This window comes from Patiria miniata, unplaced genomic scaffold (assembly GCF_015706575.1).
Source record: "Patiria miniata isolate m_02_andy unplaced genomic scaffold, ASM1570657v1 HiC_scaffold_7, whole genome shotgun sequence".
In the NCBI taxonomy this organism is placed as follows: domain Eukaryota; kingdom Metazoa; phylum Echinodermata; class Asteroidea; order Valvatida; family Asterinidae; genus Patiria; species Patiria miniata.
The window spans coordinates 6,235,726-6,255,148 of record NW_024037074.1 but is presented as its reverse complement, the minus strand read 5'-3'; the positions used below and the strand labels follow the sequence as shown (position 1 = coordinate 6,255,148).

The 19,423-nt window shown below is 39.7% G+C and overlaps 1 protein-coding gene across 1 annotated transcript; it reads left to right on the top strand.

Moving 5' to 3' along the window:
- The first annotated feature begins 616 nt into the window (after positions 1-616).
- On the top strand, positions 617-17,762 carry LOC119745819. The gene is made up of 3 exons (XM_038222438.1): positions 617-980; positions 11,572-15,298; positions 17,011-17,762. Exons 2-3 carry the CDS (start codon positions 11,618-11,620, stop codon positions 17,590-17,592), a joined length of 4,263 nt encoding a protein of 1,420 aa, XP_038078366.1. The 5' UTR covers positions 617-980; positions 11,572-11,617; the 3' UTR covers positions 17,593-17,762.
- The last annotated feature ends 1,661 nt before the right edge of the window (positions 17,763-19,423 follow it).

The window sequence follows — 19,423 nt, the reverse complement described above, 5'->3', positions numbered from 1 at the left end:
CACTGTTGTGTTATAAGCCTAGGTCTTTATGGTAAGTCCACCAGGCGACTTGCAAATTTTTAGGGAAAGATATCTTTCGAGATGGCACATCACTACCATAACTAGGGTCAAAACTCTAGGGGCTCCTGGGGGTGCGCAGATTTTTTCAAGGGGACACTAAGGCCAACAAAAAAAGTCTCCGGTTTCTGGTATGCGCGCGCGTCGCCGTAGCCATGCGCGTCGGCAAAATGAAAAAAAAAAAATTTCAATGAAAGATGATGTCTCAAAACCGCCAAACCCACTGTTTTGACTGGAATCCTGCTGCTGCACCATTTTAACGTGTTTTTAGATTGGGTTACGGTCGAGAATAAGCTTTATGTGGCCTCTCTGGACTCCCATATATTTGCACTAAGTTTAGTCGGGCACCATTTGCAGTCATCAGCCGACATTTGAAGCAAAAAAAATCAGGTAAAAAAAAAAAAAAAGCCGCGTCGCCGCACCACTTTTTGGGCAAGCTCCATACCAGAAACCGGAGACTTTTTTTGGGGGGGGGGCCTAAGAGCAACTTTTATATATTTCCGCTCATATTTATTTATTTCTGACATCCAGTGGGTGGATGGGGTCGGGGGGGGGGTGCCCAAAACCCCTTGCTAAGGACGTCTTTCAGAAATATATCACAGAAAACGTCTTTTGAAATACAGTTTCAGGGGAAAGACATATTCCCATGTTGATGTTGATCTCTTAAACTACGAAAGCCTTTTATCTGATTATCCCGCCTAAAACTCGTGGAATCTTTCCTCAAATAACATAAACAATGCTGGCCAAAAGAGGGCGCTGTGCTACAAGTCCGTAAACTTTTTTGACACTTGACAGATTTCTGTGCACGTGTTTGATTTGATCATGCACTGTCATGAGAACGTCGGCGAAGTTTGGATGTCTTTCGCTTCAATATCAACTTCAAGTATTAAAAGCAACTGTTCCCTTCTACCTATAAGTATAAGGTAAGCTATTGCTGCCAAGTTAAAATGGTTTATCAACTGAAATAATGTTTGTCAGATGAAATGATGGTTATTATGACATTGTTGACAAGCAACGAAGTGAAGCAGTGCCTGTCATGCCTGTGTGGTGGTTCACATAAAACATGCGTACACAATGGAGCATAAACCAGCTCCACGTGCATGCTGCTATCGCTAACGAAGTGGCTATCGTTACGGCACTCGTTGTTTAGCGCCCTCTACGATATTTTTTTGAAACGCACGCAGGTATATAATTATTTGTTTCCCCATGTTTTGTCTAGCAGTGCGCCAGCTCAGCCGATAGAGGGTAGGATTTTGCACCGCGAGGTTGCGGGTTCGAATCTCAGTTTTGCACTCGAATTTTTTTCCTTTTCTAACCTGAGGCTTTGGAGGATTTTTTTTAAAAGGGAAATAAAGTCCGAATTTCATAAAGTTCAAATTCACTTTTTTCCTTCTAATTTTATATTTTCTTGTCATGTTTTTTTATAAAAGTTGCCAGGTTGCAGTCTACCGTAACGATAGAAAATGGGAAATGCGTTACGGCTGCCGTAACAATAGCCACTGCGTATCGCTAAAGGCAGTATACGCGCGGGTAAGGCAAATTTAAAGGGAATATACATCATTTGCTTTTGCTGTAATTTTCAGATATGGATGGAATTGGGGGGTTAGAAATATAAAGCAAATATACAGTCAATTGACCGGTTCCGCAATTTGACCAGTTCCGCAATTTCGGAAAACTAGCTCTCGTTTTCAGGAAGACAAAAACGCCAAAGACTTAAACTTTGGTACCGATGGAAAGGTTATTCAATCTACTTTTCAAAAATGGTTTTAGTTTTAGGATACTCACTTACATTTAAAAATAAATCCCCTACGACCGTCACTTGCCGTTAACGAACTGCCGAAATGGAACGCGCACGGAAGCGTGATTTCATGTTTGTCGGCCTGCTACACGATTGTTCAGGGGAATTAAATCATGGCAATAGATGCAACTTGTTCGGAAATTATTCATTATTCCACCATACAAATATAAGATTTGAAGTCTTTGAATTTTTTTTTCTATACCCACCAGAGTAACTGCTGGTCGTTTGGCCGGTTCCGCAAACGCATTCATACTGCCTATACAATACACTGGCCATGGTGTGACTGTATTAACCAGTGCTGCTATTGACAAGTATTGTTGATGACGGCCCCCTAGCGCAGCGCACTTTATTTATTTTGCCATGAATCTTTTTTTTTTTTACAACTTACAAAGAAATTGAGAATTTCTATTAATCCTTGTTTAAAAATGTCGAATTTGATGATCATTTCTGGGTGTTTAGTGCAAAATTGAAAACAAAATTGAAACAAAATGATTTTTGTTTCTGTCCAGCTTCCGGATAGCACTGTAGGTTTTGGATAAAAAAAAAATCGGACTTCAAAATTTAAAATACAAAAATCTTTCTTAGTGAGCAAAATTCCCACTAAACATTTTTCCTTTGCTCTAAAAAAATTCACCCCATACTTGGTGTTGAAGCGGTTGTGCCTCAGGGGTTTGGATTCATTCTAGAGTTACAACTCTCCACATCCAGGGTGCATGATTCAGCCCAGGCTAGGAGGTGAGGTTTGTGGGGAACAATTAAAAATAGTGCATAATAATATGGAAAATAAAACGCAGGTGTGTTTCTAACCCAAAGGACATTTCCAGTAATTTAGTAAATTTAAAATTATCATTTTTTTCGGTGGGTTCTAACCTTACTCTTTACTCTTTTAAACAAAAAGAAAAATAGGTACACTAATATTTCATAATGAAGACCAGTCTCTCGTCAGTACAGAGACACAAATTTTGATTGTTTTCTTGGAGCACAAAATTTGTCAAAAACTATAAACCATTACTCAATTTTTGTCTCAACTTGGTCATAAACTAAATGAGTTATATAAAATTTCTGTTTCATACAGACAATGCCAAAGACAAAGAAGAAGATTACGCCAGCCTCCTGATAGGCCATGAAGAGGCCATCAGCACATCTTTTTCAGTTTTACCTGTGAAGGTCAAGAAGAAGTTGAATATTATAGTGAAAGTACATGTAGCTGTGTGTCTTCATCACCATTCCTTTGAATTAATTTATTTATGTGACAAGTTCTTTTTTTGTATACTATAGTGCTAGCTTCTGGAGTGCTTAAATTATTTGTGTATAACAATTAAACAGACATGCAGGTGTCATAAAGGCAATAAATTTAAAGGCGTTACATACATTTTTATTAACCAGTACATGTAAAAGAGAAGTGAGGTGTTTGAAAACTATGCTACTTTGCATGAAAAACCCACAGAACATGTCTATTTCTGTGATTCATCACCATTTATTTATATGACAGGTATATTTTTGGATTTAAAGGGGTAGCTTCTTGAGTGCTTTAGTTTTGTATTACATTTACATTTTACACACGATTATGCAGGTATCACATGTCAATATATTGAAAGGGTTATCGGGATGTACGTGATGAATGTGTTGACATTTTCTTTTAAGAGCATCACCGAACGGTAGATGAGGTTTGCTAATACAGTTGCCCAAGCATGATACACGTACAGAGTTAATATGTGCAACAACGTATGAGGAGTAACTGAACCCTCTCTTTAACTTTCCAACGACATTATAATTAGAAATTGCAATTGCTATGAAACAGCCATAGGATTTATGACATTTTTAACAATTTGTTTCAATTTGTATGTGAAATTTAATTTGAATGTGAAACAATATGTATGTGGCCTGTATGTATCTGGCCTGCTGAGGCCTGTTCCCCCTCCCCTCCCGGCCCCCAGGTTCCCCCTACTGGATGTTGGTGCACACAAAATTAAGCATATTGTGTTTTTACCCCGAAGAAATTGAAACACTCCCCCCCCCCCCCCCCACAAAAAAATTAAAATGAAAAAAAGGGGAGGGTATAAAAAAAAGTAAATAAATAATAATAATTAAATAAACAAATAATATTAATAAACAGTGCTCCCCTGCAGACAATGATTCAGTTCCAATTCATCCAGCCATGCAGTCACTTCCTTTAAGTGTCATAGGAATTAAAATGATCCTGGAGAAAATATTAATTCAAATTCATAAATAGCTGGTCTGTGCTTATGTGAGAAAAAAAAACAACCAACTAGAGCAATTTGGTACAAGGTTTGTGTCTGGTTCTAATTTCTATCCAAAGTCAGAGTGTGTCTAATTAAATAAGAATAAGACAACAAAAAAGAAAAATATTAGTGATTGCAAGATGATTGACAGAATGCACAAAAAGCAAGAAAGCCATTTAATTGGATTATTATTATTATTATTATTAATCATTTCTGGTAATGAAACCAAGGATTCCTCAAAAGCGCCCTAGGCACTGTAGCTCGCAAGCCTGAAGAAACCTGTGGAGAGAAGACAATGAGAAGAAGTTAGGCTACAGATTGAAGCAAGTCAAATAATTATAACCTGATAACGTAGAAAAAGATCCAACAAACCATAACAACTTCATGGAGTTACATTTTGTAAATTTGGACGCATTATAATGTGCAGACCTTGGCTCATGTACAGGGAAATATAATCCACATCTTTTCTTGGCTGGTTTGGGAGCAAAAACGATCTAGATTTGGCCAGTAAACAAGGAATATTTTCAGTCCAGGCTCACAGAGGGCGTCGTTTGCGAAACCGGAAAACTTTTGCGAAACCGGTCAAAGCACCGACCTCTACAAAATGTCCTGGCAAATTTCTCTTTCAAACGATCGCAGAAAACTATTCATATCATGAAGTAGGTGAGTAATTTGCGCATATTTATAGATACGTAGCTTCCTGTGAAAGCGCGTTTTTTCGCCACAAGACGCTTCAGACGATTTGCGATTGCGGAACCGGTCAAACGACTGTAGTTACACTGACTTTTTGGAGGTTTTGGGTTCGAAAATGCTATAAAAACCAAGAAAAACGATCGTTTTCCTGTAGTCTGGTTCCCTGACTCCATATAAGAAGAAACAGAGCAGTTAACATACATTGGGGAATTGTAAGGTCAGGGAACCAGTCTAGCTGGCTCGTACCCGTTCATGGGTTTGTAATCGATTGCAAACAAGTGCAATGGTCAATTGGGGCCAGTATTTGAAAAAAAGCCAGTTGTTTCCAACGCTGATCGGCCGATCAGCGTTGGAAATTGATACAAAAATACCACTTTTCTTGAAAATGACAGTATACCAGGTGCCATAATTTTACAGGATGCTTTAGACTGTCATTTACCAACATCCTATTAAGGTATTTCGCAAAAACTTGGTAGTTTTATTTTTCGATGTTTGCAAATGTTGTATATTCCCTTTAAGGTCGAAAAAAAGGAGTCCCAGTGGTTTCTCGTGAAAAAATGTTCGAACCTGACGCCACTTTTTTCTTCATATATCATCTCAATGAAGGTCATTGTTAAAATGATGATATAAGACATGAATCTGGGGCTGAAAAACATTTCCAATTTTGTTGGGAAATAATTTGAAAATTTTCTTGAATCTCCATGGCATAGACTTTGTTTGTAATTGTACACAACCGCTGAAGTGGCATCAGGTTGCAACACTTTTTCCTTTTATCATTCCAAAATGGCTTTTTCAAACGAAAGCAGACTAATCTTAACTCTCATGACATCATTTGTTTGTTATTTTGAACAGTTTCTTGTGGTAAAAACTGCTATTTTCTTACATGTTTTACGGTTGGTGTCATGCGAATCAACGCTAGCGTGTCCACTGTGCATCACGGTAACTGCCGTCTTTATTTTCATGTTGCCATCTTTATTTTTTGTATTATATTTTGTTGTCTTCATCGTTGCTTTTCCAAAAATTACCTTAAAAAAATTAAAACCCTGCCCTCTATCAACGCATTAATAATACCTGTAGGTTTTTAATGTCTCTAATTTTGGTAAGTCAGATAACCTCTAACCATGGAGGAATGCTCTAACTAAGTGGATTTTTGTTCTTCACATTTACCGTGCTACATGTATGATGTAGTCTCGTAAAATGTCTCAATTAGGCCTACTACTGGTCTTCCTCTCTGTTGACTGGGTTTGCATCGGGTACAAATTTAATTTCACGCTTGTCTAGTTACCCTGTTATTTTCAGAAGAAATTTGAAGAGATTGTCCAAAACGCCTGCAGGGTTTTACCTTTTGAACTGCCCCTGTTATTTGCAAGTTTAAAATGGGTCATATAACAACAGTCAAGGTCAACATTCTTTTTGAGTTTGGGCAAAGTTAAAAATAGACTTTCCTTTCAGTTATACCAGTCCAAAAATGTGGGACTCTCATACTGTGTTACAGTAACACCCTTTAGTACTGCATCAGTCAACTGACTCAACTGTGTCAAAAGTAACAACTGAAAAGTTTATTTTCAAAAAATAAACTCTTCAGTTTTGTTCCCTTATTACATTCATGCTCTCCCCTGGCTGCCCAAAAGCAATTTCAACGGCTGTTATAAACGTAGACAAAGAGGCCAGAATGATGGCACTGTCTTAAATATATCATTTTTTCGTTTTATAAAAAAAAAAAGGGAGGTGGCCTCCAAAAAGGAAGCAGCGTGGACGCTGAACATGGTTTTTTTTTTATTTGCCTTATGTGGCAAAAGTGCTTACTGATTTCTTAGGATGCCCTTTGTCAAGGTCTTGTTTTTGCTCAGCCATTCATAAAATAGTCCTGGATTATGCTTGAAATCCTCCGTACTGCTCCAGGATGTCACTGGCCAAGCCGCAACATATTGACGGTCACTGCCTTATGTGGCAAAAGTGCTTACTGATTTCTTAGGATGCCCTTTGTCAACAAGGTCTTGTTTTTGCTCAGCCATTCATAAAATAGTCCTGGATTATGCTTGAAATCCTCCGTACTGCTCCAGGATGTCACTGGCCAAGCCGCAACATATTGACGGTCACTGCCTTATGTGGCAAAAGTGCTTACTGATTTCTTAGGATGCCCTTTGTCAACAAGGTCTTGTTTTTGCTCAGCCATTCATAAATATAGGCCTGGATTATGCTTGAAATCCTCCATACTGCTCCAGGATGTCACTGGCCAAGCCTCAACATATTGATAGTCATTGCCGCAGTGGTCACCCCTAAGGACCATATTCAACTTGATTGATCTTCTTTTCTTTGTTTTATGTACATCATGCAGTTTTATTTTTTGTGTTCATTTTATTTAATTCCTAGGCCAGGACCACTATATGAGAAACTGTCCTTTGGCCCTGGGTTTGACTATAGAGAAACTCATTTCTCTTTGGTTTGACTGTCCACCTACCAACTTTTGAAAAATTAATCAAACTCCAGGCTGGAGGCATGTTTAGATACTTTGTTTGCAGCTCATTATTATTCATTAGGTTTTCTTATAGTTATTTATTTTTATCACCATGTCTGTTTATGTATAATCCCTGTGTGGTTTCTCAGAAATGTAAGGCACAGCCAAACATCCTGTGGTTTAGCAATGGCCATGGTTTAGCTTAGCTTTGTATTATTATTGGAGTCAGTTTTGTTTTAGCAACCATCCAGAACACATGTTATAAAGTCTTATTGTTGAAGAAAGTTTTTACAGCACTGGCTGCGCACAACTGCCATGCGGCCGCTGAAGAAATAAAGAAAAGAATTCTTCATCTCCAAACTTGAAGAGCCTGTTCTCCCAGATCAGACTTATACACAATTTTGTAATTATTTCATTAATTTTGCACATAAAATAGTCGGCATGTCTGGGTTTGTTTGGGTGTAGGATGTGTTTCCCTGGATTTGAGTGGGTCAGTTGTCACTGTATATGTCTGCAATCTTCTTGTCAAATTCTTACGTATTATAATGTGTCATTTCATTAAAAAAAAAAAAATGGGGGGGGGGGGTTTGATTTAACCAGTGAGAATAATAATAATCTTTAATTGAAGTAAAAAAATCTCAAAAATGTGGATATATATGTGATTTTTGTTTTTCATACAAATCAGTGTACCATAGATGTTAAAATATGAGATAAAAAAATCTAATACTTCGGACAATAAACAACAAAATTGGTATTGAAAAGTTTTGTCATTCCTCGGCAAAGTTAAAAAAAAAATGTACTGTAAGCTAAGCTCCCCCTTCCCCCTCCCAGACAAAAATAAAATGTCATACCCCCAAAATTTGCCTTTTTTGGGGTGGTCAGGTTGGCGACCCATTTTTTATTGCCCCTGTCTTGGACTTGACCTAGCTGTTTGACCCATTACATTTGGGATTAGGACTTGTGTTGGGGGGGGGGGGGCATTCTCACTACTGAAATTACCCTCATGGTAATTTGGTACTAAGATTCAATTTATTATTTCTACTTGTTTAATAAAAGTTGTCCATTCTTTCTATAACTTTGTTTATTTTTTGAGGATTATTTCTTATTTAGGTTGATAATTCATCTGTATTATTCAACGTTATTCACAGAGTACTTGTGATTTTATTATTGAGATGATATATCATCAATTCTTAACTTGATAATAATTATGTAGTCATAGTATGTTTATCTGGTCTATACTGACTTTTGGTCTTTACCATCAAAAAGACACAATAAGATACAGGGTTTACTATTAATTGAGAAGTATGTGGGGGTTTTTTCCCCTCACAATTTCATTGAAAACTTCTTCAGCATAATCATTTCATTTGACTGATAATATTCTGTAACCGGGAGAATTCTAAACATAGGGAGTAAGAAGTAAGGCAAGTGACCAGTACAGTTCATATGCATTTCTTTAGCAATATATAAAAGTAAAGACAAATAAAGGGAACTAGTGTGATAGACCTTATACTTTAGAGTTAGTCTGGTCTGTAGAGAGGTCATGTTAATTCCCAAAAGAGGCAACTAACTGCTGTTCTTGAAGGATAGTTGATCCATTTCAAGGTTGATGTGAAATTCCTTTCACTTTGGTTCTTGGCTGTGTGGGCAATTTGCCAAAACACTCTTTGTTTTTCTGAAGATTTTTGGTTGTTTTCGGTACACCGAAAGAGCTGTTGCTAATGTTAATTTTGTTAGTTTTTTTCTCGTCTGTTTTCCCTTTTTTTTTCTTTTTCAGACTCCTTTCCATAGGTTTTGTATGTACATTTTTATACACATTGGCAAAATCCGATTCACTGATTACATAACGTCTGGTGTCAAGTTACATAAATGTACATCATCACATTAGGTGCATTTATTGGCCATAGACTTCGTACACATTCGAAGGCATGGTAAGGTCATTATGCTGAGGGGAACAGGTCTGACCACAAGGTTCCCAAGAGGCCTTGGTCTCAATGGTCATAAAGTTAATTCCCAAAAGAGGGAGGCAACTATAATAGCTCTAAATTACTATTAGAGCCATTCATGGTTGATTTGATATCACTTTACTTTGGCCTTATACTCATTAATATGATTGAATTGATCCAATTTCCTTTATTTTAATGGACACTTTTTTGTTGGGGAGCTAGTTCTTTGCTATATGTACAGTAGTTCTTCAAGTATAGGCCTCAGTGAAGTGACTTTTGATTGAACTGAAGGCATTGGTATTACTTTCATTTTGGTTTACTTATAAAAATAAGATAATTTGGTAGGTTTAGTTTTCTCTTATAGTTAGTGAATATTTTATCTTCTTTTTTTTTTTGGGGGGGGTAATTTTTAGCTTCCTCTCTTTCACCTTGTTCTTGGATGGGCCCTGCCCTGTGTGACATGTGAGTGTCCACTATTACATACTGTGTTGGTTTAAGGTTTCAGTCTTTTATGTGGTCATTGGTCTTCGGTCTTATCAATTTGCTGTTTCAGTTTTAAGTCCTTGGTCCTTTTAATTGAAGTTTTAGTTTGGATTTTGGCTTCAATTGGTCTTTCATATTGAGTTTAGTGCTGGTTTTGGTTATTGCTATAGTTTCTTCATCTAGTCTTGAATTTTTGTAAATAAATTCTTTTTCCCCCTTTTTTTGTTGGAAATCCAGAATGTGGTGTCTTGTCTCTATTATTAATTCAATTTCCTCACAACTGTTCTCTTAAAAGATCCCAAGATTAGTCTAGTTTGATTAGAAAAATCCCTATCTGAGTCAATACAAGTCTACCTCCATGGTCTATTTAGTGCAAGTTCCCCCATATTGTGTTGTTTTTCCGGGTTGCATAAGCTTGGCCCTCCCCCCCCCCCCAAAAAAAAAAAAAAAAAACCAATAATAATAATAAAAAGATTTGCAAATTCTACATGTATGTTTTTCCACAAGAAAGGAAAATATTAAGTGAGGGTCATTTTCATAAAGATAATGAACAAGATGAAATAGTAGGAGTGACTGATACCTAGGTGGTTGGAAAAGTGTTTATCAGGATACCTTTGTACATGTTACCATGGAGGGATAAGTTACCATGACACATTCCAGACTTCAGGACAGGTGTTCTCTATTTACACCTGTGCAACCTGCAAGTGGTGATTGTAGTAAGTGGTGCTCCATCATGCATGTAATGCAATGTGTGTCCAAGGTCATGCAGTTGTATGCAGGGAACAGTGGTATGCAGCACATTCACACAAGTCCCTACTGCTGCACAATGAAAGCATTGTGTGTGGTGGTTCAAAGTTATATTGTAGCTATGGTTAAAGGGAATATACAACATTTGCAATCATCGAAAAAAACAAAACTACAACATTTTTACAAAATGCCGTACTAGGATGTCGGTAAATGACAGTCTAAAGCATCCTGTAAAATTATGACACCTGGTGTGAAGCCATTTTCTAGAAAAAAGGTATTTTTGTATAAATTTCCAACGGTGGTCGGCCGACCACCGTTGGAAAAACCTAACTATTTTCCAACTACTGCTCCAAATTTACCCTTTTTTCAGTCCAAATTCTGATTGCTATTGGCTACATGTTCATGACCGGGTGCAGGCCAGCTAGACTGGTTCCCTTACCTTACAATTTTCCGGCATCTATAAATTGATCCATTTCATCTTTAGTGGAGTCGGGGAACCAGACTACTTGAACAGTTTTGTTTTCTTGGTTTTTCCAGCATTTTCGAAAACAAACCTTCAAACTTGTCAGTGTAACAATAATTTGATCTATTATACTAACCCCTCAAATAGTTCATTTCTGAAAATTTAAGCATAAGCCAATGATGTACATTCCCTTTAAGTTTTCTGTAAGTATTGTTAAGGACCCTTTTGAGTCATATTTTGTATGCCACAGGCATTCAAGTTTTCCACGAAGCAGCTAGCTGATCCTCTTTTTTTCACTTCATATTAAATTTCAAATTGAAAACTACTGTATAATAAACACTGCAGTGTCTGGAAGGGCCTGTCAGTGAATTAACACAGTGTTATACAATGTAGTACAGTTGCTAATCAGTCGGATAAACTCTTAGACTGTAAAGCTGGGATTGTCCTTTGTTTTGTTACTTTCCTGTTGTGTGTCATATAATATAACCAGACAGAAACTTGAGAACTAAAAGGTATTAGCAAAGGCCAACCCTTTTTTGAAGTTACATGTTAGCTATAAGTGATGGATTAATTTAATTGCCTCCAATGTCTTCAAAGTCTTTGCCTTTAATAAGCAACAAATCTCAGTGAAAAAAAAGTTACATACATAATTGGTTTACCCCATCATAATATTATTTTCTTTACAGCGGACATTGTCAACATTCTTGGACTGAAGTCTCCAGGTAAACCAGCATGGCATCTGAGATACAATCCCAGGCCTTGCAAGTCTCTCAAGATGGTCCCTCCCACATACAGATGCTCCCCTCAGAAGTGTGGCTACAGGGGCAGGACTACGGGACAGACTTCCCAGAACGTCATGCAGGATTGGAGACCGAGCAAATACAGCTGAGGTACCCTTCCCCAATGAGATGGCAGACAGATGCTCTGCCGGGTGATACGGAGGACACAGGTTTAGGGGATTCGGTGTCAGCAGGTGGGATGTGTCAAAGACCATATCCTGTCTTGCTCATCAGAGCCAATCCTGTCTCTGATTCTGATGATGAATTGGAAACTCCCTCATTGATGCCATCGAGTGACATTCTCCAAAATCAGGATGTTGTTGAGGAAGCCGGCCACATCTCTCCCAGTTCTGGATCAGCATCACCTGGCAATTTGGCAGTTTACATAAACTGTAAGCCGGCCTTGCTTTCTTCCTTAAAAGACCCTACCTTGGAAACCACATCTGAGACAGAAAGACAACAGGCAGAGTCTAATACTCTCTCAGTGCAACACACTGAGGCTTTATCAACCTTGGAGTTTTCCTCCCATTTGCAGGGTCATTCAGCTTCCCCAAACCAGAGTATTGCCTACCCTACCTACCAGTACCTTATGACTAATGAGCCTCTGACGATGCCTCCAATCTCACCTGAAACCTGTGACGATTTATCCACAACCTCACCTCAGGCATCCAGGCAGACAATTGCTGGCATCTTTCAAGACACGTTGCAGTCTCTCAGAGCGAGATCTGCATCAGCAGAGATGGCTTCCGTAGCTGAATCACACCCCTTTACTTTTCTCAGGGACAGCATCTCTAACAAATCTGAAATGGGCTTTCCTAGGACAGCATCAATGGGCTTCTCGAGTGAACCAACTCTATCCAACAAAAGAACGATCTATGATATTAATGACAACCTGTTGCCTTCTAGTGAATCTCATATCTCAAAACAGTTCTGCTCGGAAACCAGGGAGGCTGTTGACAGGCACCAGCACAATTATGTCCAGAGTATGAAGCTGCCAAGGTCTGAGCCACAACTGTCACCAAGCCCTAATCATCACCTCAATTTTCAGACAAGAAATGCGACACAAAGAATAGGTTCCTGTCACCCTCAAGAGATCCAATTTCAAATGTGTAACTCTATCAGTCTTGCCAACAAGTTTAAGCTTCCCTCGCCAGAAAACGCAAACACTCCTACCTACTCATCAGGTATCCATGCACGTGCTGTTTCAACTGAAAAAATGCCTCGGTCTCCCATTCCATACTTCTCAAATGTTGCATATGGTGGAACAAGCACAGTTGTTCCCTCCCTCAAACACTTGACAAATCATCATCCTCATTCTTGTGTCTCATCACTGCCAAGACCGAAATCTCTGGATGCCCAACGTTTTCCATATCTGACCTCTGAAATCCCAACTCCATTCTGCCTTCCATCACCTTCATCACGAGTGCCAGGTGCTCTTCCAGCCAGAGAGACTCTACAAATGTCACCTTTGCATCACACACCTAATGAGCATGTATCTGTAGGTGCAGTACAATCACCTGGTCTTGCTACAGATGTTCCTTCGCCCATAGCTGTCTTCCCTTTTGATGCAACACCTGTGCCTTGGCCTTCATTGCCACCTGTGAACTCCAAAGGTTCAGCTATTGGTTCAGCTGCAGCTCGTGCACCTGCTATGGTATCACCTTTGCACGAACCTGCAAATCTGCCAACGCAACCCTTTCAACCCAGTCTTCCTTATCTGGCAAGAGTTCCTAATGCTGCGCCTGACCATGTTCCATTTACAAATCATTGGTCTCCCATTGACATCCTTGGTGCAGATAAACCTGTGGCACCCAGCAGTAGACCACAGTTTCGTTTCTTTCCTGTGAGTGGACATATGGATCATTCATTCTGTCCCCCACCTGCAGTTAGTTTGCCATCCATGACATCAGTTGCAATGCCTGTGAGCTCATCACCCATGCACTGGCCACCTGCTACCCCCTCTCCCACAGGTACCTTCCAAAAGTGTGTTCCAAGCTTTCAATCATCTACAGTACAGTGGTTGTCTGTACCAACATCAAAAGCTTGGCGACCTGCAAACATTTCTAGATCTTCTCATCTGCCGTCATTTGGTAACTTTTCCCTGCAATCACCTGAAATGATGCCACAGACTTCATCTGTGGGACCTGCTGGATTGTCCTACACAGATCTCTTCCGAAATGGAGATACTCTTCAACCTTCAACGCCTTATCAAAGGAAGCCTCCGCCACCATATCCAGGGGAAAGGCCTACCCAGCCTGTCCAAGATTCGTATCCCTACACAGAAAGTTTGAAAAAATACCAGATTCCAACCCAGAAGTTATCTCCAGTGAATGAGCCTGTTCATCCTTACTTATTAAAGGAGCTTCTGGTAAATCCTCCACTTGTAAACCCCTTCCAGCATCCTGCCATGAATACCTACCCTCATGTCCATTGTTCCTCCAAGTACACTCCTGGAGCAGCTACTCAAGAAAATGTTCCTCCAGAGCATGTTTCAAAACGATCGAGGAGTAAAGCTCGTAGGCAGAACAAAGCTCTTAAAAAACGTGCAGCTTCAAAGACTTCTAGTTCCCAGCAAAGTACTTCATCTGATACAATGGGCAGTTGGGTAAGCAAGTTTATTCAAACCTCGTTCGACTTTCTTCGAGAAACGTCCCTGCAAAACCCTACACCAACTTTATGTTCTGAGAAATGCCTTCCAGCATCACACCAAGGTGAGGAAGTCCGCTTGGCCTCTCAACCAGGTGCAACATCAAAGGAAGGTGATGGTTTGCCTAAAGCTAGCCCAGTGGTTCAAACAGCAGAGCTTCCAAGTACAGTACCAGAATCTGCAAGAAGTTTTCCATTGCCACACCGACAAGAAGTTCCATTGAGATCTTTTCAACAGAACCTGAGTTTCGAGGTGAAGGAACCCCAGACAAAGCCAGCTAATGAGTTCCTTAAAGTGTTTCTGGCCTGGAGAGCCAACATAAGAAAATGCTCTGAGCAGACTAAAGATAATACCATTTCAACAACAGCAGAAGTGGATGCAAGCACTGTACCATTTTCAGACAGTGTACAGAGTCTTCATAACTCTCATGGGAATGACAGTTCGAGCAACGAAGTATCTCAAGCTCCAACAAAAGAACTCACTGGGCATGGATTATGTGACTCTGTTGAAAGCCTTCCACAATCAGATCAAAGTTTCAAACCTGCATCAACTCAAGATGCCATGCCAGCTTCATTGGGAGAGGTCACTGCACATGGATTATCTCACTCTACTGAAAGCCTCCTACATGTACACGTAGACCCAAAGTCCAAGGCTTCAACAACAACCCACGAAGATCTAAACGCAGGACAGAGGTCGCAATACATGGGACCATTTCAGGAGCACTCATCACCTGGCAGAGCAGCCAATAAAGTACCCGATGAATCTCCATTGCGAGAACTCATTGGGCAGGGATCATCTAACTGTGCTGAAAACCTCCAACAAATTAACCCAAGCTCCAATGCTTCTACTGAAAGCCTCCAAAAGGTAGACCAAAGGTCCAATGCTTCCACAGAAATCCAAGGAGTTGCCAACCAAGCACAGACATTGCATATGATGCAGCCTTCCGAGGAGCACTTATCACCACTGGGCAGAGCAGCTGAAGAGAAGGTAACTCTTGGATCCTCTACACAAGGATAAACGACTCATCTGAGCTTGTGTACCAAGTGCACGGAACGGTTTGTCAAGAAGCGTGATAACGGCCTGTGGGCGTATAGAACATACAATGCGCGCGCATACGCGAGACTCGGCGCGCATGCCCTACATGAAACCCAATCGCGGGAGACTTGACAGAAATTCAACTGCAGCCGCGTGCCGACTCTAGTCTCGTGCACCGGCATTGAATGTTCTATACGCACACAGGCCGTGATCACGCCTCTAACCAGACATTTTGGAAGTAGTTCATCCTTGTGTAGAGGATCAGTGGGTAAATGTTGCGTCATTATTTGTTGCCATAAGAGTCTGTTTCAGGCTTACGCATGTCTTGGTCTCAAGTGTGTATGTAGTCTATGACTTGGAATTCCCTCAGAGTCGGTGGAGTGTCAATGTCAATGCAAGCATGGGCCATATCGGAATCCCTTGGTTATGGCTGGACGTAACGCATGCGCCTTGTATAGGCTAACTTTCCTATACCAGGCCATAAATAGCAAGGTAGCTTTCCAGGAAGATAAACTACCCAAAACATCCAATAGATCAACTAGGAGCTGCACACCAAACTCTACGTTTATCCCACTAATCATACCAAAAAGGACTGTTACAAATATTCCCTCATCCCACGTACAATCCCAGAGTGGAACCTTCTTCCACTCTCCATACAGGAAGCCACTTCTGCTGACACCTTCCAATCCGACCTGTTAGCCTTGGACGTCAAAGACCTCTTAAACCGCGCTCACCCTCTAAACTAGTTTCTCTTGCTACCAGCACTACGCTTGCATGTTAATACATGTAACTCTCTAGAGGGTGTTTACGCAGTACTGAAGCAGAAGCAGAAGCACCTACATCGTATGGAAGCCATAGGCTAGCGGCTGCAGCCCCTTCCCATAGACTCGTGTCATATTGCCAGCCATAGCAAAGTGTTTCTAACACCAACTTCAAACACCTATGGTTTTAAATAATGAAAGGTTTGCGGAAACACCATGTACAAATAATTTCTCAACTAAGAGAATGGTTCTGAAAGGAACCAGAGGTATAAACTCGACGTTCCGGTCAGTATGCTCTGACCGTCTTCAGGAGAGTGCCTAAACTATGGTTTTGATACACTCAACCAAAAAAGAAAGTCCCCCTTCCAATACTTTTTTGTGTAACTCAAAAACTACTGAGCTTCTCTCACTCAAATAATGACTAATCAATACAGAAATTCCTTAGCAATCCAGCCTTACTCTTTATTTGGCCCAAAACAGTGATATATGTACAAATTCGTGTAATTTATGACAAATGATACCGAAAACAGTTGTCATTTTGTATACGTGCAAGTTGTGGTTCACACTCACCTTGCATGTACACAAAAGTGCAACTTTTTTTCTGTACCATTTGTCATAAATTGCATAATTGTGTACACATTATCACTGTTTTGGGACAAACAAAGAGTATGGATGGATTGCTAAGGAATTTCTGTATTGATCTGTCTTAATTTGAGCAAGATATGCCCAGCAGTTTTTGAGTTAGAGGCTTAGACAAAAAAAGTATTAAGGGAGGACTTTCTTTTTGGTGGAGTGTACTTGAAAGGTCCTTTCCAGATTTGTAAATAGTTTGTAAGTAGCATTAACACAATAAATTGCACTAAATTAAACAAATAAATGCTAAATTATATTTTTACCAAACAGGTATTGGGTAATATCTTCAGGTGCATAAACTGCAATCAAGTCACTGCGTACATCCGAATCAACCAGCTTACTCGTTGCGATACTGAAGTCTTGGCAAAGCTGAACTTGTTCATTGGTGAGAAGCCTGAGAAAATGTCAGGACTTCTCATGTGCGAGTCCTGTTTAAACTCTCTTCGCCTTATCGGCCTCGATCAGCAGAAACTTGAAAGAGCCAGGGCCGATTTCAGGCGAGAAATCTGCAAGGATACCTTCCTCATGACGTGGGTTTCGCACTCGCTGAGGAAGAACTACTGCGTGCATTGCGGCTGCACCTTGCTCCCGCACCCCCACCGGACGGACATCTTCCGTGAGACAAGTGATGGTTGGGTTCCGGCTGACGTCATCATCTCGGAACTGAGCGTTCTGAGTCCCATGAGGGATAGACACGAGTTGTATCTGTGCATGCCATGTTTCCGAGACTTGGCATCGATTCGCGAAGCCCTGACGTTGATGAAAATAGACATGGCTAAGTTCTTGGAGAAGATGTCACAAGAGAGCGTCATGTACTTTTATTGTTGCAAAAAAGTTGTTAAAATATCGTAGTACAAAATTGTTGACAGTATTTTAGTTGTGCTGCAGAACACATTCAAGTGTATTAGAAGGATAAAAGAATGTGTTAGGCCAAAAAAAAAAAAATTCGGTCTCTGGTCAGACCAAAGTTCCGGAATTGATGCGGCGATGCGTTTTTTGGGGGGTTTTTTTGGCCTTTTTTTTTTTTTGGAAGCTTGGATTGTACAGAAAAGGTGGGTACTATTTTGCTTTTGTTGTGTCCTCATATACATTGGGGACGTCCATAATTTGCCTTGGTGCAATTTGCCCATTCCTTGGTACAAAAATTTGAGGAGGTGCGGCAATAGAGGGCGCTGCTGTAGCTACCGCGGACAAAAAAAAAAGGTTGACGCGCATGATTAAAATCGACACGCGCGCTGACCAGAGACCGACTTATTTAGTTTTTTGGCCTTATGCTTGTTTGATTTGAAATTTATAAAGAAAAACTACACTTGTGAGACATGTACTGTTGAAGGTTGAGCAAACACTGTAGATCATGAGTGTGTACATTGCAAATCACTTGACAAAATGTCAACAATGTACAGTCGACTCTCGTTTTTAGTACAAACTCTGTTAATACAATATTCTGGTTATAACAAACATAAAGCCTTGGTCCCGACTGTGCATTTATGTGCACAATGAATGGGACTGATGTTCCTCTTAATACAAAATTCTGATATAACAAACAATTTGGCTAGGTCCGAACGAGTTTGTTATAACGAGAGTCGACTGTAATTGTTAAAAAACGTACTCAGTACTGTTAAAGGGAATATACAACATTTGCCTTTGCTGTAATTTTCAAAAATGGATATATTTGAGGGGTTAGTATTACATAGTTTATATCGATACACTCACTTGTTTGACCTTTATGGGTTCGCAGATGCTGGAAAATTCAAGAAAAAACAATCGCGTTCTTGTAGACTGGTTCCCTGACCTACCTTATGATGGAACGGAGCAATTTATAGATGTCAGGAAATTGTAAGGTCAGGTAACTAGACCAGCTGGCTTGTACCCATTTATAGGTGTGCAATGGATTGCAAACAAAATGCGGACTAGCTAAATTTGATAAAGTGGGAGCAGTATTTGCACACAAAAAAACAAACAGTTTTTCCCAATGCTGTTCAGCTGGCCAGCTTTGGAAAAAATACAAAAATGCCACTTTTCTTGAAAATGTCAGCACACCAGGTGCCATTATTAAACAGGATGCGTTAGATTTTCATTCACTAACATTCCAGTAAGGTGTATTTGATAATTTGGTAGTTTTGTTTTTTGGTGTTTGCAAATGTTGTATATGCCCTTTATAAACAATTTGTTTGATTCAACATGTTTATTCTGGACCTTGATTACAGAACAATTGACTAAAAGATTCTCAAACATCCAAATAAGCACTGACTTAAGTAGAAAATGGTGTGAATGTTGAGGCAAAGGATGTGTAAACATTCCTTCCCACGAAAAAAAGTATCCCATTTTCTTCTCTCAAGAAGGAAATCATCAGCTTGAGACGTGTTTCTGTTTAGGAGTTTGCTGTTAAATCGTGTTCCCTTTTCTGAATTTTAAAGATATCTCCTTCAAAGTGGTTATAGGTTTTTTTCAGCTCCCCGTTTTCGGGCCTTTATCATCTTCAAAATTTTCGTGACGTTTCCTAAAAGAACTCCTGAAGAAAGTAGAAATTGATATCATTGAAAGTGAAATATATTCTAGCTTCTGATGCCTAAATCTGAATTTTTATAATTGTTTTGTACAATGTATTATATATCGTTTCGGTTTGCGGTAACACCATGTGGTAATAACTACTGCTTAGAAGATATTAGTTCTGAAAAGAACT

Bases quoted from the DNA above. Each gene is read 5' to 3' on its own strand.
- LOC119745819 (XM_038222438.1), top strand. From the start codon at position 11,618: ATGGCATCTGAGATACAATCCCAGGCCTTGCAAGTCTCTCAAGATGGT. The intron at 15,299-17,010 runs GTAACTCTTGGA...TTTACCAAACAG, and splicing joins GCAGAGCAGCTGAAGAGAAG to GTATTGGGTAATATCTTCAG.